A 16,760-nucleotide genomic window follows, 5' to 3' on the forward strand; every position below is an offset into this window, starting at 1 on the left:
TTTAACTATAAAATGTAATAAGTTCACAGATAAATAATGAGATTGAGGTGAAAAACAACTGCGATAGACATTGTTTGTTGTAATAAAGGTGTTTAAAAGGAAAATATTTAGTGTATCAATGAAGTGATTTCATTAAAAATGGCAGATTTAATTCAGGTTTTATTCAAAGGAAGCTGAAAATCTGCAGAACAGGTTCAAACAAACACAGATCCAAACAAAGGAAAAAGAGTTCAGAGTCTGTCGTCGCGAACCGAAGACAGAAGAAGCTAAAAATACACATCAAAACTAATCTGATAAGTGCCAGAGAGAGAAATAAGACGGCAGCTCAACAACAACGTGTGAAATGCCAAGAACAGAATTAAGCCTCTTAGTGCAAACAAAGATCCTCGTGAGAGACTCAAACTACATTTGGCACCTCGACTTCTCACCGCACATGAAAACTTTAAACAACACACCATCATACGCTATTTTTTAAAAGTAGTCGATCATCGAAAAGCAAAATCTGCTTTTTTCTTTCGATCGTAACTAAACTAAGTGACAGGAAGTACAGCGGTTTGTTAGCCTGAGATGACAACATGCTAAATATTACTAATGTTAACGTCATATAACTTGTTAACGTGCTAAACATGACACATAACAGTCAAGGTTCTGACTGTAATTAGCTTTCTGATAAACTTCTGAGATTTATCCGACTGAATGTGTCTGAAAACCGACCAAACACGGACGTAAGAAGGTAAATAAACTAATTTAACAGCCAGGTTTCCGTTATTAAAAATAAACATGTATAATGTGACACGTCTGTCGGCTCAGGTAAGCTAACATGTCAATGTGAGAAATGGCGGCTCGTCGCGGTAACACGCAGACTGTGCAAGAAGATGGACGACGCGGCCCCTCTTCCTCCCACTGTACAAAAGTGAAGCCAAAATAACTCAGATACGGGAGCGGCCATGATGTAATTTTGCAACCAGAGTCTCACAGAAGCGAAACCAATCGCGACTCGATCACGGCATGATTCACCCCGTTTTTATAGCATCAAATATTTGACGTGCAACAAAAACAAACGCTTTAACAAACATAAGAGTTATTAAAACTGCGTGTATTAACAGAAACCCTCTTTGGGAAAAATGTGAGATGAACTTTGAGGGTTTTTTTTCCCCCATCCGCTAACATGGAAGGGGACTTACGACCTATACTGCAGCCAGCCACCAGGGGGCGATTCAGATGCTTTGGCTTCACTTTCAGTCTATGATCTTTATATAGAGTCTATGCAGCAACAATGCTAACCAGGAAAATACAACGTTAGCTCTGGAAGTAGCGAGATAATACCTGTAGTTGACCCAAAACATCAACACCAAAAAAAAGTGTTACGTTAGCATGTCGGAAAGTCCTGCTCAGTGCCTGCACGTTATAAATGCCTAATTCTTGTTTTCAGTCAGAAAAACATTATACCATTGCAGAAGAGGAGCGCGCGACAAGATGATGTGATTAAAAGAGAGCGAGAGAGTGAAAAATAGTGGTTACAGTCAGGAAAAAACATCATTGATTGGTTTAAAATGAGACGCAAACTTACATCCGTAACAAAACCGATTTACAAATAAAAAAAAAACAAGTCACCGTTGATTTTTGGTTTTAAACGCGACACGAACAGCGGCCTCGTAGGTGAATGTCCTGTGTTTGTTTGGGGCTAATTAACCACGTCACCGTACTTCTACGTTAGCTCCTGCAATAATTACTACGGCCACTAGAGGTCGCTGCCTGACAACAAGCGTAAATACAGGTCGTCATAAGCTCTTTGCGCACTCACCCGGATGTTTTTTTTGTGGTGAGGACGGTCTGGTTAACTACCTGTGTATAAATAGCGCTGCAATAAGCAAGCTAACCCACCGGTGAACTAGCCAAATAGCTAGTGAGTGAGTTAATTCGCTTGAGCTAGCTAGCAAGCATTTTTTTCAGCCGGTAAGTGCAAGATTCTGTCTTTTCAACAGCTAAGCTAAAGTTCTAGGGCTGAATATCTTTTGCAGATCAGAACCTGAGTTTCAGAACCGATACCAAAATAATACGTTAAAATGATTTTTTTCATTGAACAAAAGAAGCTAAAGTCGTCAAATGTTATACGTCTGAACACAAGCAGCCGAACAAGAACTACAAAATAAAATAAAATGAACGATCTTAAACTGGAGAAATTAGGATTAAAATCAAGAATTTAAGACTTTGACCTGATTTGATACTCGCAGCTACAGACACATTTCAGTTGGAACCCAAAAAGGTTTTTTTTAAGGAAGTCTTAAACCCGAGTACCGTTCATTACGTGTGCAAAACAATTAACGTCTAACATGAACACGATGTGGGGAAATTCACTGCCATGACCAGGCTGTCCTGTTGATGGCGTCACCCTCTTGAGACCTTGAATTTCCCGATTATTCCCTCAAATATGCCGAGAAACTTCCCTCCGCTGTCTTTCAAACCCCCTGTGACTGTTTTTATTTGACCTCCTGTTGCATCACGACGTCGCTGTTGAAGACAAATGCCGCGTCACAGTCACAAATGTCCGTCTGTATGTCTGTCAGTCGATACGTCGTTTGTTTTACACCTTGCGCAGGTCGAGCTTGGCGATGTACGGCGAGCGGAAGGAGCCCAGGTACAGACTCCCGTCGTGCTCGTGGGCTTCGCTGACGTAGGCCGCCACCAGGCCGTTGGGGTCGTGGAAGCTCCGGGTGCAGATGCCGCCGTCGTGGAGCTCCGCCACCAGGCTGTACCGAGGGACGAACTTCATCAGCACCTCCTGACTGAAGAGCTGGAGAGGGAAGGAGGGGAAGAGTTAGAAGGTGAATATCAAATTTCAGACTTCTCAACTTTGAATGACCTTATTGGTTTGTTCACATCAGACTTCTCTAATGCATCATCGACTATACGCGGACAATCTGGAGTCTGTTTGTGAGTCCGTCCGTCGGCTCCATGAGAACACCTTGCAGTTATTGTGTGTTTTTATGCCTTCAACATGGACACCTGGGCATCGTCCTCTTGCAGCTATTATCTCTACATACGTGGACACCTTAGAGTTATTTTCTCTACATGGACACTTGGTAGCTATCGTCTTTATGTGGACACCTTGAAGCTATCGTCTCTACATACATAGACACGTTGCAGCTATCGTCTCTTCGTACTTGGACACCTTGAAGCTATCGTCTCTACATACGTGGACACCTTGAAGCTATAGTCTCTACGTGGACACCTTGAAGCTATCGTCTCTACGTGGACACCTTGAAGCTATCGTCTCTACGTGGACACCTTGAAGTTATCGTCTCTATGTACGTGGACACCTTGCAGCCATCGTCTCTATGTACGTGGACACCTTGAAGCCATCGTCTCTACCTGGACACCTTGCAGCTATCGTCTCTACGTACGTGGACACCTTAGAGTTATTTTCTCTACATAGACACTTGGTAGCTATCGTCTCTATGTGGACACCTTGAAGTTATCGCCTCTACGTACGTGGACACCTTGAAGCTATCGTCTCTATGTGGACACCTTGAAGCTATCGTCTCTACGTACGTGGACACCTTGAAGCTATCGTCTCTATGTGGACACCTTGAAGCTATCGTCTCTACGTACGTGGACACCTTGCAGCTATCGTCTCTACGTACATGGACACTTTGTAGCTATCGTCTCCACGCGGACACCACATAGTTGATCTACACTGACTGGCTGATCTTCTGGACTCCCTGAAGCTCCAGGACCAGCTGGATGCCTGGACCTGGTCTCTCTCTCCCTCTCTTTCTCTGACCATCTCTTTTTACCTTGAAGATGAATTTCTTGATCCAGGGTCTCTGGGACAGGAAGTCCAGCATGGAGAAGCCGGGGTTTGGCCGCACCGCTGACATGGCCACCCAGTAACCTCCGGTCGAGCTCGCACGGATGTTGTCAGGGAAACCGGGCAGGTTGTCAATGAACGTGTCCATCCCGCCTTTGTTTAGACCGGCGACGTGGACCCTGAAACACAAAGACGACTCCATGTGTTAATGCTCCTTTTTAAATTATACTCTGAACGCTTTAAAGAGCAGCTCCATGCTCTGTTTTCTTAGTGTTTGTGATTTTATACAGGAACAATAACATATTTATATATATTATAAATATAAATTGTGCGGCACCACACCTGTGATTGTGTCAGGTTTTACATTTTAAATTGTGTTCTGATGAAACTCAGCTGCTTGTGCATCGAACTGACTCTGCTTTGCAAAGTACCTGCTTTATTTTTATTGTATTTTAAAAAGCACTTCATGTTAAACAACCTTATTTAATTTTATTTTTCATGCTACTATATGTTGCAACCTTTTTAATTTCAATTATCCTGATTTTATTTGTTTATGTTTTGTAGCACTCCATGTTAGAACTTTTTATTTTATATTATTTTATTTTATTTTTTAAAACATTTGTCAAGCAGCTGTTTTCATTTTATTTATTTATTTTATTGCATTGTGCATGTATTTTTTTTAATTTATGAATAATATTTATTATATTTTTTATACAGTATTTATTTGACACCATATTTATTTTATATTTAATTTACATAATATTTATTTTAAAAGTATATATTTTATATATTTATGTTATTTGTTATTTTTTTATAATCATTTAACATTTATTTGACAAATTAATTTTATTTGATTTACATTATATTTATTTTAAAAGTATATATCTGACATATTTATGTTATTTAACATTTTTTATATTCATTTAACAGTATTCATTTGACAAATTTATTTTCTATTTAATTAACATATTTATTTTAAAAGTATATTTTTGACATATTCATTTTATTTGACAATTTTTTAATATTTATCAGTATTTGACAGAATTTAATTAATATTTATTTTAAAGTATAAAAGCACTGACATATTAATTTTATTCCACATATTTACGTTATAATTACTCAACATAATATTAATTTTACTATAAATAAAACTGAACTGAAGTGAGTCGTGGCGGCTCAGGTGTGTTTACCTGCGTATCCGGGCCATGGTGGTCTCAGCCACCAGCACCGACTCCTCGTCAGGCAGCAGCTGGATGCCGTTTGGGAATCGAAGGTTCTCCATCAGCACCGTCAGCTCCCGGCTCTCTGTGTCGTACTCCAGCACTCTGATCACAACAGGGAGAGGCTTTTAATGTGAAACACCTGCAGGAAGTGCTCTTCAGCAGCGAGTCAGAGACAAGAAGTGTTAAAGAAATCACAAATAAATAAACACTGTGGATTCTGACCTGTGCACCAGAATAATTAGACTTTTGCTTTAATGTTAAATATAATTAATTAATCCGTGTCGTCATATTAATTAAATAAAAAATAAAGCATCATTTCAATTCATCATTTTCTCAGTCTCTGTGACTTCACATTTAAAAGCTTTTTTTCTTTAATTATTCTTTTTAAAAGCTCTTTTTTTAATATTTAACAGATATTTTAAATCTTTCATTTATTCTTGAGGAAATAACTGAATTTTTTTAGATTACAGGAAAACATGGAGGAAGTGTTTCTATTGACAACAGATGAAAATAAATAATAATAAATGCAAATAAAATAAAGTGTGTTTCTAATAAAGGCGTCTATATTTATAATAACATCCGTTGTGTGCGTGTCCTTGGCCGTACCGTCCGTCGGCGGTGGCCTCCATGATGAGGTGCAGGTAATCCCTGCGCTGCCACCTGCTGCTGGAGTCGGTGAAGTACAGCTTCTTCCCGTCCTGAGTCACCGCCACGTCGTTGATGAACGACAGCTTCCTGCCGGCGACGACCTGACCGCCCGACACCAGCCGGGTCGCTTCACCTGCACACAACAAACAACAGAACATGAACCCGACAAACAATAATACAGTTTATATACGGAGATAAAGTTCTGACATTATGTTCTTTACTAATCAAATTAATGGAAATAAAATAATAAAAAGTGCTGCACAAAATAAATATAATATAAAATCAATACAATGTTTAAAAAAAAATACAATGCAGCCTCAAAATAAAGATATTGTGAAATATAATACAAAATAAATATAATATAAAATCAATACAATGTAGCCTCAAAATAAATATAATATAAAATATAATACAAAATAAATATAATATAAAATCAATACAATGTAGCCTCAAAATAAATATAAATATAATGTAAAATATAATAAAAAATTAATGTAATGTAAAATATAATACAACTAAATAAATATAATGTAAAATAAATATGAAATAAAATAAATATAATGTAAAATAAATATGAAATTAAATAAATATGATGTAAAATAAATATAAAATAAAATAGATATAGTGTTATATAGAGCCTGTCAGTGCACTAACCAGTTTACCTGCTTTGAACTTAATACTGCTCATATTACTGTAACAGCGCTTGAACCAGGACTCGATAGTAAAAGTAAGTAAAAGTTTAATTAAGGATTCTTAATCTCTCCTCCATTTTGTTTGCGTTTCCATAGAAAGAGGAAAAACTCGAAAATATGCTCAGCACGTGAGAGTCTTGACGCAGCGGAGAGGTCAAAGAATAAAGAATGAATAAATGAATAAAGAGACTGTGCACGTGCAGCAGCATGTGCAGCACGCCGTCTCACCGGTGGTGGGGTTGACCTCAAACAGACCCAGGTAAGCGTCGGCCACAAACAGAGTCCCGTTGGGTCCCACTCTGATGCCCAGAGGCCTCCCGCAGCTGGACTCCTCCTCTCTGGATCCTGCAGCAGTAAGAACTGGATTAATCATCCTGGTGTGTGAACGCGTGAACACAGATTATGACCTTTCCCTGACAGCCCCAAAGTCACTGACATAAGTATTGGACACGCTTCAGTACGTCTCATCGTTGTGACACTAAAATTGATTTTTTTTTTTTGGACGAACAAATCAGGAGAAAATGAACTTTGTTTGAGACGTGTTTCTGTTTCTCTGTGCTCATTGAAGTCGTCCTGGTCCAAGTTATAAAAGTGTGATGTCAGCTTTTATATTCACTGAGATTGGACTTTTCAGTGAAGTTGGAGACGTCTCGTGAGGACATTTCAAGGGTTTTACTGAGCAAAGATTATCTTTATTAAAGATGGAAGTTATATGCATGATTTATTTTCATTTTTAGTCATTTTGCATCTTTTTGTGATGGTTTTGCATCGATTTTTAGTCATTTTGCATCTTTTTGTGGTGGTTTTGCATCTGTTTTCAGTCATTTTGCATCTTTTTGTGGTGGTTTTGCATCTATTTTTAGTCATTTTGCATCTTTTTGTGGTGGTTTTTCATCTATTTTTAGTCATTTTGCATCTTTTAGTGGTGCTTTTGCATCTATTTTTAGTCATTTTGCATCTTTTTGTGGTGGTTTTGAATCTATTTTTAGTCATTTTGCATCTTTTTGTGGTGGTTTTGCATCTATTTTTAGTCATTTTGCATCTTTTTGTGGTGGTTTTGAATCTATTTTTAGTTATTATGCATCTTTTTGTGGTGGTTTTGAATCTATTTTTAGTCATTTTGCATCTTTTTGTGGTGGTTTTGAATCTATTTTTAGTTATTATGCATCTTTTTGTGGTGGTTTTGAATCTATTTTTAGTCATTTTGCATCTTTTTGTGGTGGTTTTGAATCTATTTTTAGTTATTATGCATCTTTTTGTGGTGGTTTTGAATCTATTTTTAGTCATTTTGCATCTTTTTGTGGTGGTTTTGAATCTATTTTTAGTCATTTTGCAGTCATTTTTAGAAATCAACAAAATTTGTGTAATCAGATTCTGGAATTTTTAATGAGGTAAAAGGAGTCGATGCCTTTTTAAGGATTTTAATGTGGAAATTATATTTCACATCAGACACACATTATTGTTCCAAGCAGACTAATTGTATAATTCTTTCTACCGGGCACAGGCACAGGCCATGGGGCCCAAAGGGTCAGGGGCCCTGACTCACAAAATGTTGCTGTAATAAAATAAAACAAAACAATCACTGAGATGCTATATAAATATGCAAAAAGTTTATAATTGATGCAAAACCACCACAAAAAGATACAAAATGATTAAAAATAGATGCAAAACCGCCACAAAAAGACTGAAAATAAAAATGAATCCTGCATATTACTTCAACCTTTAATAAAGATAATCATAATAATAATAGTGAATAATCTTTGCTCAGTAAAACCCTTAAAATGTCCTCACTTCCTGTGTCACAATAAAACCCGTTTCCTGCCGGTTTTGAACCTTTCGTTGTGACCTCCTTTAATGCTCCCTGTTTATTTTGTGTTTTCAGATCAGAGTGTGTGACTCTGCCGACACACTGCGTTGGTTTTGTTTGTTTAATGTTGAAACAGGAAGCACAGAGCGGGTCTCAACGTGTCACAGATCGTCTGCTGGCGTTTGAGAAACTGGACGTTAAAACTCCAGAGTGAAGCAACCAGAGACACAATCCATCTGTGTGTGTGTGTGTGTGTGTGTGTGTGTGTGTGTGTGTGTGTGTGTGTGTGTGCGTGTAAGTGTGTCCCTGTTTTACCTTAAAACCAAATTACTAAAACTAAATGGAACATCAGGCTGTGTTCAGGGTTCAAACACCTTTTCCAAGGTCAAATTCAAGCACTTTCAAGGTCAATTTTACAGATTTTCCAGCACTTTATAGTTGAGGTAAATTACATTTTTCTACAAACACATACAGATAATGAAAAATGATTATTTTGCCTTTGTTTTTTTGCCTTAAAATCACATTAAAAAGACAAGTGTTACGTTATAAACACCAAAAATGTTTCGTTATGCCGCAAGGATAAGATATTAAATTATATTTGTATTCTACAGCTATGTGTTGTGAAAGAAATGTGGAAATGATTTCAAGGATTTTCAAGCACTTTATCCAAAATTCAATTAATATTAAATTATTTAAAGCACCTGAACAAACCCTGACTATTGAAGAAGACTTGAAACTATTGATTGAGACATAAACTCATGAGGAAAATGTTTAGTTTAGGCTCATTTTCTCATTGACTTCTATACAATTTAGACGTCTCTCTGGAGCCAGTGGAGTCGCCCCTGCTGGACATTACCAACACTTCCCCGTTTGCTTCACTTTTTATATGTTTATCGTTAAGTTAAGTTAAACTTTAGTTTGTTTCGAACCAAATTAAAATGGAAACTAAAATATCCTGAATCTCAAACTTGAACTGAACCTCACGCTAAACTGAATCAGGCGTTCGACCCGACGTGGGACACAAACGGGCGCTAACACGCCGCCGCACAACCCTGCGCTCCCCGCCGCGCCACGCCTGGTTTGGTGAACACAGCCCGAAGCTCAGCGGCAGCTTTAACTCACCACAGGGCAGTTTTCCGAGTCTCGTCACCGTGTGAATTCGTCGACCGACCAGCTTCACGATCTTCCCGTCGGCGGTTCCGGCGTACAAAACATCTGCAGAGAGAAGAGACGAACATCTGTCACACGACCTCAGTCTTCTGCAGAGTCTTCATCGTCCAGCTTTGAAACACTACAAACTAAATTAAAGTACTGACCTCCGATGTTGGCGATGGACTCTGGGCCGGTGATCTGGTCTTCAAACAGTCTCTGAGCCTCTCGGAGCTTCAAGTTCGGCTCCCAGCAGCCCTTCATCACGGGGGGCTCCTTCAGACTAAAGCGACAAAACAACCGTAGAGGGAGGGCGACTTGCCGTGAGCTCCGCAGCAGTGTTAACGTTTACAGGTTAAGTAGCTTTGTAGAGGTTTTATAGTTTGATACTGAACGTGTGCTTTGGGGGTCCCCCAGGGATCCGTCCTAGATCCTCTTTTCTTTTCAATCTCATCCATTTGAATTGTTTTTAAAAGAAAATATTCTCTCTAATGTTATTTACATTGAAATCAATATGATGGATCTATACCAGGGGTCTGCAACCCACGGCTCTTGGGCCTTCATGCGGCTCTTCAGCCCCTTTTGAGTGGCTCCCTGTAGCTTTGCCAAAAATCAGATAAACAAGGTGTAAATAACGTGTTACATGAGTCACATCCTTGGTGTACGGCCCAGCGCCTTTCCCTGCAGGAGGCTGATCTGGAGTTGGTGACCCGCACTGATGCTGGATAACCCCCCCAAAAAAAATGAGCGAAGGAAATCAGTATTTTGTGGACATACATTAGCTAACAACCACAATTTTAGGACAGGTAACAAAGCCAAGTAACAGTAACTATATTTAAACCTTTATAAGCTGTGACATCAAATATGTTTTGCGGCTCCAGACAAATTTTTAATTGGTGGAGGAGGGGGCAACATGGCTCTTCTGATAGGAAAGGTTACAGACCCCTGATCTATACCGTAAGTTTTTTTATACCGATTTTGTGGTTGTTTTGTGATCGTTTGTAAGTGTTTCTGGTAGATTCACATCTATTTTTTATCATTTCATCCAAACGTTTCCATCCCTTAGATCATGTTTCAGGGTAAAGTGTGCTACACAGATGTGTGTTTAAGCTTCTGCTCATGAATTATTAACCAGGAGGAGCTGCAGAGTCAGCAGATATCTGCAGCTCAGCCTGAATGTTAACTAAACCCTTTGCACAGCGTTCAGTCCACGATGCGGATCATCTGGAATAACCACAGAAATGTTAGAAATTCATTCATTTTGTATAAATAAAGATTCATTTAATGTGAAAGTATGATGGCAAAGAGGTCCTGGAGTTGAAGAAAATGTCTCAAAACGTTGGCAGAATGATATATATATATATATATATATATATAAAAGTAAAGTTTACACAGTACAAAGTATCAGAGAGGGAGTATACATGAATAAAAAACAATATATGATGTTAAAGTTTACGGGTAGATTACCTTTTATTAAATCTCAAATGCCTCAAAACACATTGAATATTTTCTAATTACCATATTATTTATTTTAATAAATATATTTTGCTGCATTCATTTAATCGAAGCGCAGCCTCAACACTGCTTCTTCTTTCTGTTTAAAGTCAGACTTTTGAGGTTGAGTCACGTTCAAGTGGTTCTTCAAAATAAAAGTCCTGTTTTTATTGACGGGGACTTGTGGTGCGTTTCAATTTACCTCGGAAGTCAGAGCTGGGAATGACGTCACACCTGAGTTATCAGCGTTTCAGTGACAAAGTGCGGAAAAGAAACAGATCTTCCTTTTTTCAAACCTCCCTAATATTTCAGATCTGACGGAGGGTTCAGAAGCTTTTCACGGATTAAAAGTGCGACACGAGCAGCCGTACTCACCTGAATACTTCAGGGTGGATGGGAGACTCGAGGATGAGGATGATGACCAGCAGAGGAAGAAGCAGGAAGCCGCCCAGAGAGAGCAGAGTCACCTGGAACACCTTCCCGCTGTAGGTGCTGCGAGAGGAAACAACCACAGAAACACGTTGATACTGAACGTCTGCTTTGGGGGTTCCTCAGGGATCCATCCTAGATCCTCTTCTCTTTTCACTCTCATCCATTTGAATTGTTTTTTAAAGAAAATATTCTCTCTAATGTTATTTACATTGAAATCAAAATGAAAATCTATACTGTTAATTGTTTTATATCTATTTTTTGGTTGTTTTGTGATGTGATCTATTTTTGTCATTTTGTTGTTGTTTTTCACCTTGTCGTTGTATTTTTGGTCCTTTCACATCTCTTTGTAGTAATTTTGCGCCTCCTTGTGAAGTAGAAAGTAGCAGAAAATGAAAATACTCAGGTTTAAGGTTTTTATTTGAATTATTACTTTTTAAATACTGTTTAAGTTATTAATTTATACACTGACGGCACATTTGTGTCACTTCTTTTGACAATTTTTATTTTATTCTATATCTTAATTATGTTTAATTAAAATAGTATGTCTTTTGATTTATCTTCATCTTTTCTACGTTTTTTTTATTTATTTTTTATAATTTTAATAATTAATTAATAAATTAATATTTTTTAATTTTTATATCTTAATTAGATTTATTTAACAATGTATTATTATTCATGTATTTTGATTTATCTTATTTTTTAAGGTTTTTGAATTATTGTTTTAACCTTATTTTAAATATTAGAAATTCCATCATATTTGGCCGTGTCCCTTTTATTTTTAAGTTTTATATCTTAATAATATTAATTTAATTATTTATAGTTATTCATGTATTTTGTTTTTTTAATTTATTTTTTTAAGTTTTATATCTTAATAATATTAATTTAATTATTTACATTTTTATATCTTAATAATGTTTATGTACAGTTACAGTATTTAAGGAAAGTGTACTTAGTAACTTTGCACCACTGGGCTTTATTTTATTTTGTAGTTATTCACAACACTTCCGGTTATCTAATCAATATCAAAGTGAAACGAGCAGCTGCTCTCTGATTGGTGCTCACGGTGCTGCTGTCACAGTAACGGTCGGTAACGGTCAGTAACGGTCGGTAACGGTTTCTTACCCGGATCCCTTGTACCGGTTCTCGGGCAGCTCGTCCGTGATGACCTGGGGTCGGTGCACCCGCCGGAACCGGAGCCCCTCCGTCTCATTCATGTTGGACTCGGACGGTTAACTCGGCTCGGCTCGGATCAGCTCGGTTCAGTCGTTGGTGAGCAGCTGGAGCGGCTCGCTGAGCAGAGGTTTAACCCGGGAACAGAGAGAGTGAACCCGGACAGGACCGACCGAGCACCATATCCGGGTGTTTACAGCGACGACCGTCAGCTTCCGGTGAGGGACTTCAAAATAAAACAGACACCGCCAAATGTGACGTAAGTTTAGAAATAAAAAAGATTAAAATAATTCAAAAAACGTAAAAAAACTTAAGACAAGTCAAAGAACATATTATTTGAATAAATATTCAATTAAATATAATTAAGATATACAAATAAAAAATTGTAAAATAAAAGAGACGCCGCCAAATTAGACGTCATTTTATAAATTTATAATTATAAAATAAATTCACATAAAAACCGTAAAAAAGATGAAGATAAATCCAACATTGACATTGTTTTAACTAAACATAATTAAGATATAAAAATAAAAAACAAAGCATAAAAAGAAAATGTAAAAAAAACAAGACAAAATAATATTTAATTAAAATAGATAATAACAGTAGAATCAAATAAATAAAAAAGAATCAAAAAGTAAGAGAAAATATTAATAATTCTTAATTTAAAGGAAAAAGATAAAGCGAACATAATTCAAAAGTAAAATAATGAAAACATGAATGGTAGTGCATCTAAACCATCTTTAAACTGGGCTGCCATAGAAAAGACATTTTAATTTGGAAAGGGAGTTTAAACTGATTTTAAATCAGAATCAGCTTTAATTTGCAATAATTTAATGTTATTCTACTTGTATTCTTCTCTCTCTGGTTTATTTAGCAAAGAGTTTGTTTACTTTCTATTGTTTAAGTTCTATATTTAACGAAGAGATAATTGTTTACTGTTTGAAATGGTAAATGGTAAATGAACTTGTACTTATAAAGCGCCTTTCTAGTCATCTGACTACTCAAGGTGCTTTCACAGTGTTTGTCACATTCACCCATTCACACAGACATTCACACTGATGGCAGTGGACATCTACAGACCATCTAATCTGATCTAACCATTCACACCACATTTACACACCCATGCGCAGCACGGGGAGCAATTTGGGGTTCAGTGTCTTGCTCAAGGACACTTCGACATGTGGAACGGGGGGAGATGGGGATCGAACCACCAATCTCTCGATCAGAGGATGACCCACTCTGCCACCAAGCCCCCGTTTATTGTTTTACTTTCAATATTTATTAAACTAAGGGTTCGTTGTTTATCTTATACTGTAATTGTTTTATACCTTCTTGTTTTTGTAAGAAATCCAGTTTCCTTGCAGGAGTTCATCCCAAAGGACCAATAAAGAGAAGTCTGAGTCTGAGTCTGAGTCTAAATCCTGGAAGAAGAGAAAAATTAAGGACAGCTGCAAGAAATGAATTCTCATTTATGGTGTTCATACATAATTACAAACATGTCGTTTTACCCTGAATGCATCATGAGAAAGGATTCTGGATGATGTCGAGGAGGATTTCTTTAAACAAAATAACGTCACTATGTTTATTTCACCCTGAAATGAACAGAATTTGTTCCCTCAGAGTAATAAACCGGAACAGGACCACTTTTACACAAACCTGCATTTTATTCCATTTAATCTCCTGCAAAATAAAGTTTATTATAAATTAAACTTTTCCAACCTCATCAGGACTGAAGGTTACATTCTGTCCAAAGGTGCAGATTCAAATGTCTTCAGGAGGCGAATGATGCACAAAAAAATGCCAAAATAAGACCAAAGGCTGTTTAAATAAATAGATTTGGCAAAACGACGACGATACGTCAAATTTGGTTTCTCTCATTCACTGAGAAGTTGCTCTGAACCGTCAGAACCAGACAAAATGTTCCTCCCAAAGCCCGGACTGTTCCTCGCTCTGGGATTTTCTCTCTAATGAAACTAAAATGATGTACGGAGAGTTTTAAGTGGGTTCTGTGGTTCTGCAGGAGTCGAAATCAATTAATTGTATCTTAGGGTGCACTCACACTGTCCATCCGTCCCGTGCCCGAGCACGTTTCACGGCTAAAGTCTAGTTCCTTTGAACAGTGTGAGTGCAACCACAGCGCGCCCAGGTGCCGTCCACGGCCCCTTTAGGAGAGGTGGGCTTTTGTAAAGCACGTTTGCACATGTACAAGCACGAGCGTGCGCACGTGTACGAGAACGAGGCCTACGGCGGTTCTGAGGTCATTTCCTGTGCGCCTGTTGGGACATAGAAAAAAGAAGGAGGGACCATGCGCGGACATTTAACACAATGGCGATGAAAGGTTCACGTTGGTGTGATGCGGAGGTGGAGTGTTTACTGCAGATTTGGTCGATGAAAAGATTCAAAAACAGTCGACAAGACGCACAAAAACTCTGAGGTCTACGGAAAGATCTGGAAACAAAGCCACGCATCGCCATGACGTCATCAATGCGTGTGACGTGTTACGGCGTGATGACGTGTAGGCAGCAAGAAGCATTCTCCGAGGCCCAGGTAGTGTGAGTACAAACGGGCCTGGAGGGGGGGACAAGGACCCTAAAGCACGGGGCACGGGACGGACGGACAGTGGGAGTGCGCCCTAAGAGTGACTTTTCTTTTTTTGCTGCTGAACCAAGTATTTAAAGATCCTTTTTTTTATCATTTTGTCCTAAACCCTAAAATGTCCTCTGAGCTCTCAGGGAACGAGCACTGACGGTCGTCATGACGTCACGTTTAAGGCTCCAGAAAGTTCTGGGACCTTCACTGACCAGTTTCAGGACCTTTTATTGCTCCGCAGCTTCCTGTCCGACCCAGCGTTCATTCAGCAGAGACACACTTGTGCTCTCTGAGGCTCCTCATGGAGGTGAAGCTGCGGCTGCAGGTGGAGCAGCTGAACGGCTTCTGTCCCGTATGAACCATCTGGTGAGACTTCAGGTTGTTGTTCTGACTGAACCTCTTCCCGCAGACGCCGCACTCAAACGGTTTCTCTCCGCTGTGGACGCGCTTGTGTCTGACGAGGTTCTGCGACACGCTGAAACACTTCCCGCACACCTCGCAGACAAAGGGTTTCTCTCCGCTGTGTGTGCGCTCGTGCAGCTTCATGCTCGCTTGCGTGGAGAAGGTTTTCTGACACTGAACGCAGCTGAACGGGTTCTCCTCTGAGTGGCTGCGCCGGTGCGTCTTCAGGTAGCTGAGCGAGCTGTAGCCACGGCCGCACACGTCGCAGGAGAACGCTTTGTTGCCCCCGTGCAGCTGCAGGTGATTCTTCAGGTTCTGGGCGTTGATGAAGCTCTTCCCGCACTCATCGCAGGTGTGAGCTTTCCGCCTGCCGTGAGCCAGCTGGTGGCGTCTCATCGACGTGGACGAGGAGAAGTCTTTTCCGCACTCGCTGCAGCTGTACGGTTTGATGCCGGCATGGCTCCGCTCGTGCACCAGCAGTGCGCTGCGCTGTTTGAAGCCCTTCCCACAGGCGTTGCAGATGAACGCCCACTCGCCGCTGTGTACGGCGCGGTGCACCTTCAGGTGTCCCGCCTGCGTGAAACTGCGGCCGCACACGTCGCAGCTGAATGCACGGTGGCCAGAGTGGACCACTCTGTGGCGCCGCAGGTTGGCTGACACGCTGAAGCTCTTCCCGCAGGTGTCGCAGCTGAAGGCCTTCTCTCCGGTGTGGACGCGGCGGTGCACGGACAGGCTGCTGCTGCTGGAGAAACTGTTCCCACACTCCTCGCAGGTGTGCGGGCGCTCACCCGTGTGCGTCCTCAGGTGAGCTCTGAGGCCGCTCTGCTGGCTGAAGGTCTTCCTGCAGATGCTGCAGGTGAACGGCTTTAAACCTCTGTGGACTGTCAGCTGGTGCACGTGGACGCTGCGGCGCGTGGTGAATCCTTTCTCACAGGTGGGGCAGATAAAGGGTTTGTCCTTCAGGTGGACTCTCTGATGTGCGGACAGGTAGCTGTGTTTGGAGAACTCCTTCCCGCACTCTGCACACCTGAACCTGCCCTCAGTCTTTTCACAGCTGACTCTGTGCTCTCGGAGGCAGCACTTCGCCGCCAGTTTCTTTCCGCAGGCCGAACACGCGAGCGCCTGGCCGCGGCGCCCCCAGCTGGACGTCTGGTGCGTCCTGAGGTGGCTGCGGGTGCCGAACACCTTCCCGCAGTGAGAGCACCTGTAGGGCCGCTGCTTGTTGTGCACGGTGAGCTGGTGGACTCTGACGCTACTGCGGGCGGAGAAAGCCTTCCCACAGGTGGAGCAGGTGAAGGGGCGCTCTCGGCTGTGGACGCGCAGGTGAGCGCTCAGGTTGGTCC

The 16,760-nt window shown here is 40.2% G+C and overlaps 2 protein-coding genes across 2 annotated transcripts in view; both read right to left on the reverse strand.

Annotated features, from left to right (window-relative positions):
* Window positions 1–180: 180 nt before the first annotated feature.
* On the reverse strand, window positions 181–12,619 carry apmap (adipocyte plasma membrane associated protein). The gene is made up of 9 exons (XM_083923367.1): window positions 12,379–12,619; window positions 11,200–11,316; window positions 9,498–9,613; window positions 9,304–9,396; window positions 6,603–6,719; window positions 5,641–5,815; window positions 5,002–5,136; window positions 3,798–3,990; window positions 181–2,794 (listed from the first exon to the last, which is right to left on the reverse strand). The coding sequence occupies exons 1-9, from the start codon at window positions 12,468–12,470 to the stop codon at window positions 2,585–2,587; spliced, it is 1,248 nt and encodes a 415-aa protein (XP_083779493.1). The 5' UTR covers window positions 12,471–12,619; the 3' UTR covers window positions 181–2,584.
* Window positions 12,620–15,276: 2,657 nt separating this feature from the next.
* Window positions 15,277–16,760, reverse strand: part of LOC310953924 (uncharacterized protein) — a gene marked incomplete at both ends in the record, with an annotated part of 2,451 nt that continues 967 nt past the window's right edge. Inside the window, one exon of the mRNA XM_083923189.1 lies at window positions 15,277–16,760. This exon is cut by the window's right edge and continues 499 nt beyond it. Coding sequence (XP_083779315.1) covers window positions 15,277–16,760 — 1,484 coding nt within the window.

This window comes from Echiichthys vipera (assembly GCF_963691815.1).
Source record: "Echiichthys vipera genome assembly, chromosome: 11".
Classification (NCBI taxonomy): Eukaryota; Metazoa; Chordata; class Actinopteri; order Perciformes; family Trachinidae; genus Echiichthys; species Echiichthys vipera.

Bases quoted from the DNA above. Each gene is read 5' to 3' on its own strand.
- apmap (XM_083923367.1), bottom strand. From the start codon at position 12,470: ATGAATGAGACGGAGGGGCTCCGGTTCCGGCGGGTGCACCGACCCCAG. The intron at 9,614-11,199 runs GTGAGTACGGCT...TTGTCGCTTTAG, and splicing joins ATCCACCCTGAAGTATTCAG to TCTGAAGGAGCCCCCCGTGA. The intron at 2,795-3,797 runs GTAAAAAGAGAT...TTCCCTCTCCAG, and splicing joins TCAAGAAATTCATCTTCAAG to CTCTTCAGTCAGGAGGTGCT.